The sequence below is a fragment of the Doryrhamphus excisus genome, chromosome 5 (genome assembly GCF_030265055.1).
Source record: "Doryrhamphus excisus isolate RoL2022-K1 chromosome 5, RoL_Dexc_1.0, whole genome shotgun sequence".
In the NCBI taxonomy this organism is placed as follows: domain Eukaryota; kingdom Metazoa; phylum Chordata; class Actinopteri; order Syngnathiformes; family Syngnathidae; genus Doryrhamphus; species Doryrhamphus excisus.
The window spans coordinates 12,850,874-12,855,213 of NC_080470.1; the positions used below are offsets into that span (position 1 = coordinate 12,850,874).

Below are 4,340 nucleotides of genomic sequence, written 5' to 3' on the forward strand. Positions count from 1 at the left end.
TGTATCCCCCACGATCTTATTTCATAGGGCATGGGTTTGGTGAGCACCGCCTTCCCACCAGAGGCACTTTTGAAGCTACGCTATGGCAACCTGGGGATCTGCCACACTCGCTACTCCACTACGGGCATGTCGGAGCTGCAGAACTGCCAGCCCTTTGTGGTGGACACGCTGCATGGCAAGATAGCTGTTGCGCACAACGGAGAGCTGGTTAATGCGCACGCCCTACGGAAGAAGGTCAGTCAGGCCCGTACACTGGATTCAGTCGCCCCTCTGCACTACTTACGCTGGGCAAACATAAAAAAAAAGTAATTTTATAATTTTACAAGGAAAAAATATTAAAATAAAATTCTAATTTGTATTTGCAGTTTTAAAAGTTGTCAGCTACAGTTAAAATTTTACATAAAATATTACATAATTGGTAAATAAATGTATTTGAACACAATTATGAGAATAATGTCAGTTTAGCTTGAGCATTCTCATGGAAATTTTGTTAAATATGGAAAAAAACGCATCTTGTATGATTAACGTTTGACTTTTAGGTCCTGGTCAGTGCATCTTTTTCCAGACCTGCACCAAAATGTAACTGGCCCTGTCTGTGTAGAATTATTGATGTAACGGTGTGTTCAAGCAGGTGAAGCAAAAAGGAGTGCACTACCAGGCTGTGAACAGCGGAGGCGCTGTTTGTTCATTCTCAACTAATTTACCAGAAGTGGTTCATTTTTCTGTTCAATACAACACTGCCATGGAACGTTGATGGAAGGGGGGATTCATATGTGGTGTGTAGGTCATGCGTCATGGTGTGGGTCTGTCCACCAGCTCGGACAGTGAGCTCATCACCCAGCTGCTGGCCTTGACTCCGCCCATGGAGGAGCTGGACGCCCCCAACTGGGTGGCCAGGTTAGACTGACACAGTTTATCCAGCAGTGAATACATAGCCTTCAATGGTCTTTTCTTTTTTGGTAGAATTAAGAACTTGATGACCGAGACACCGACGTCCTACTCGTTGTTGATGATGTTCAAAGATGTTATTTATGCCGTGCGAGACCCCTATGGCAATCGACCCCTCTGCATTGGACGTGTTGTCCCCGTCTCCAAACTGCACAAGTCAGGTAGTCTTGATCATGTTTTTGACGTCACTGCTATTGATGAACTTGTTTGGCTGTCTCCTTGTCAGCTGGCGGTGAAGCAGACACAGAGGGCTGGGTGGTGTCCTCAGAGTCCTGCAGCTTTCAGTCCATCGGTGCCAAGTATGTCTTCATAATGACCCTATCAAGCCAATTCCTGATTCCTGCTACTGACCACTTATTCGTCTCTCATCAGGTATTACAGGGAGGTCCTTCCAGGAGAGATCGTCCAGATATCACGACATGGAGTCAAGTCTTTAAGCGTGGTCCCTCGTCGCGAAGGGGACCTTCCTGCCTTCTGTATATTTGAATACGTTTACTTCGCCAGACCAGACTCGATTTTTGAAGGTGCCATGTTATTGTATTTTTCAACAATTCTCAGAGGTACAACAATGGTGTATTGCAAATCCAGCCTTGATGCTGGAATTTAGACAGTGCTTTTAGTCCAAGATACACTATAGAACAACTCTGTACTGTCTAATGTAATAGATGTAATACGGCAACGTAACATTAAGAAGTGGGACAGGAGGACACAAACATTAGCAACACTAGCACAGCTATGTGAGCGAGTGCTAACATTTTAACAGCAACATAATGTTAGGTTAGTAAACAAAATGATCAAACTTACAGCTCAATTGGCAGCGCTCCTTGCAGGATTTTAATATCTGTATCGAAGCCTGGAGGAAGGTCAGGAGTGGTATCATGTCCATTAGGAAGGGGTTTGTCTCCTGTTTGGTGCTGATAAAGAGGATCGAGGAACACATTACTGTTAGAATATCACCTTTGCAATATGAAGAATGATGAATGGCCTTTACTCGTCACTTATACGAAGGTACAAGTGGGCGATAAAAGGAGAGGAAATGAGGAGTACAGTGTGGCACTGACAAAAAACAATCTGCAACATAGGCTCCATTCTGGTCTCTTGATCGATCCATCTGCCTTTGCAAAGCCGACAGCTCTTCCAAGATTTTTAACTTGTGATTCATAGTCTCAGTCAGCATGCCAACAGCTTTGCCCACCACATCAGGCATTGGGTGGGCACGTTGGACTGCTGTCTCCATCTTACGAATTCCGCTATACACCAGGTTCCTATCGAGTTATGAATACGTAGATGTATTCGATATCCTTGATGGGAAGAATCAAAACTCCTGAAAGCAACTATATGACTGTCCAACGTCAGGCAGCACATAATAGCACACGTTACATACTGTATGTGTCATCACAGGTCAGATGGTGTACACCGTCAGACAGCGCTGTGGTCAACAGTTGGCCATTGAGGCTCCCACAGATGCAGACGTGGTTAGCACCGTACCAGAGTCGGCCACCCCCGCCGCTCTAGGTTATGCCCAGCAGGTCTGTCTGTAAACTAACATCAACACCAGCAGCTTCCTCCTAACAAATCTCCCTTTCCTCAGTCTGGCCTGCCCTATATAGAGGTCCTGTGCAAGAACCGCTATGTCGGGAGAACGTTCATCCAGCCCAACACCCGCCTGAGGCAGCTGGGAGTGGCCAAGAAGTTTGGCGCCCTGACGGACAACTTCGCCGGCAAGCGAGTAGTGCTGATTGACGACTCCATTGTCAGGGGCAACACCATCTCCCCAATCATTAAACTGCTGAAGGAAGCCGGCGCCACAGAGGTCTCTCACACATGCATCATCACACTGTATTCATGTCACAACATAAAACATTTAGAGACTGAGACAAAGAGACAGTTTCTTACCTGCTGGACAGTTTAATTGCTTTGCTTCACTGATCAGCATTATCTTCAAATTAGCATCAGAACCTGTTGGCCAGCTTGCTCCTTTAAAAGAAAATTTACCTGCATTTCTCCAAGTCACTACTGTGTGTGAGTGACAGGAAGAAAAGCTGTTGGTTTGCACACATATATCTCTAGACTATAAGACGGCCTGACTTTTTCAGGTAATTGCACTTATTAGCATTGCACTGCAAGCAGGTAGTAAGGTATCTTCCTCCAATACCTTTAATCACACCTAAGGAAGAATCGCTTTGACTTACTACAGCAAAAATAAGCAACCAGTGATGTTCAGTTTTTCCAAATTTCACTGATTGGTTCATACTACTTCTGTAGTTTGTTCTTATACGGATGCTTGTGCAACATAAAAATGTGCAGCTTTCCATATTGTTGCATTATGCAATTGGATTCTTAATTGTTAATTAAGACTAAGCTTTCTTGTTGATAGAACATACTGTTGCCATTTAATTATATTTAAAATTTGACAATATTAAAAAAATGTTGTATTCTGTTTTACACAGGCTTCTTTGCTTTTATGGCTAAAGTCCACCTATCAACCAGCATATCGGCGTTTTCATTTCACTGGGAGTCGGTCATCATTAAGATTCAATTCAGTCCAATTGGCCCTGGTGCTTTTTTTTTCTTAAACACAGAAGTTCATTAGCGAAGATGTTAAACAACTTCTCCCGTAAAATGGATTTCATCTGTGATTTGAAATCCTCCACAGGTCCACATCAGAGTGGCCTCTCCACCTATTAAGTTTCCTTGTTACATGGGCATCAACATTCCCACTAAAGAGGAGCTCATCGCCAACAAGCCAGAGTTCCAGGACATTGCTGGTTACATTGGTATGTGCTTTGCAAGAAGTGAGGAAAAATGCCTTATTGTTGCACAACAGTTCACAGAAGCTGTGTGATGATGATGTATAGGTGCTGACAGCGTGCAGTATCTGACAGTGGAAGGTCTGGTGTCAGCGGTGCAGAAGGGGGTGGCCTCCCTGCAGAGCGATAGGATGATCAACTCCACTAATGACAAGTCAGGCAGCAGAGTGGGTCACTGTACTGCCTGTCTGACTGGGAAGTACCCCGTAGAATTGGAGTGGTAACTGCGGAGTCATGCCCACTTCTATGTAAAAAAAAAAAAAAGATTCCATCCACATCTATTACAGAAGCTGAGAATGTCGCCTCTACTGAACAATAGTGGTTGTAGTGAGCCCAGCCAATGTATCTGTGGCCTTTCTTTGTGTTATGTAAATACAGTTATTTGCCCAAGTCTTTTGTTTACCCATTTTTATATTTCAACATTAAATGTAAAAAAAAAAAAAACCCGCACAAACCAGCGACCAAAAGTAGAAACTTTTCATTTTATGGTCAGATTTGAGTTTAGTACTTAAATGAATTTTTTCTTTGTCATCTAATTTTGAACATGAAAGACTGATCACAAATAAAAACTTTGAAGCATCC

At 43.5% G+C, this 4,340-nt stretch overlaps 1 protein-coding gene across 1 annotated transcript; it reads left to right on the forward strand.

The window, feature by feature from the left end:
- The first annotated feature begins 30 nt into the window (after positions 1-30).
- ppat (phosphoribosyl pyrophosphate amidotransferase) lies at positions 31-3,982 on the forward strand. The gene is made up of 9 exons (XM_058072990.1): positions 31-234; positions 785-897; positions 964-1,109; positions 1,175-1,247; positions 1,321-1,472; positions 2,350-2,477; positions 2,540-2,761; positions 3,605-3,725; positions 3,807-3,982. Exons 1-9 carry the CDS (start codon positions 31-33, stop codon positions 3,980-3,982), a joined length of 1,335 nt encoding a protein of 444 aa, XP_057928973.1.
- The last annotated feature ends 358 nt before the right edge of the window (positions 3,983-4,340 follow it).

What these genes read in the sequence shown, in the direction of transcription:
- ppat (XM_058072990.1), top strand. Translation starts at nt 31, where the DNA reads ATGGGTTTGGTGAGCACCGCCTTCCCACCAGAGGCACTTTTGAAGCTA. An exon ending in GCCCCCAACTGGGTGGCCAG is followed by an intron (nt 898 to 963) that starts GTTAGACTGACA and finishes CTTTTTTGGTAG; the next exon opens with AATTAAGAACTTGATGACCG. An exon ending in CTCTAGGTTATGCCCAGCAG is followed by an intron (nt 2,478 to 2,539) that starts GTCTGTCTGTAA and finishes CCCTTTCCTCAG; the next exon opens with TCTGGCCTGCCCTATATAGA.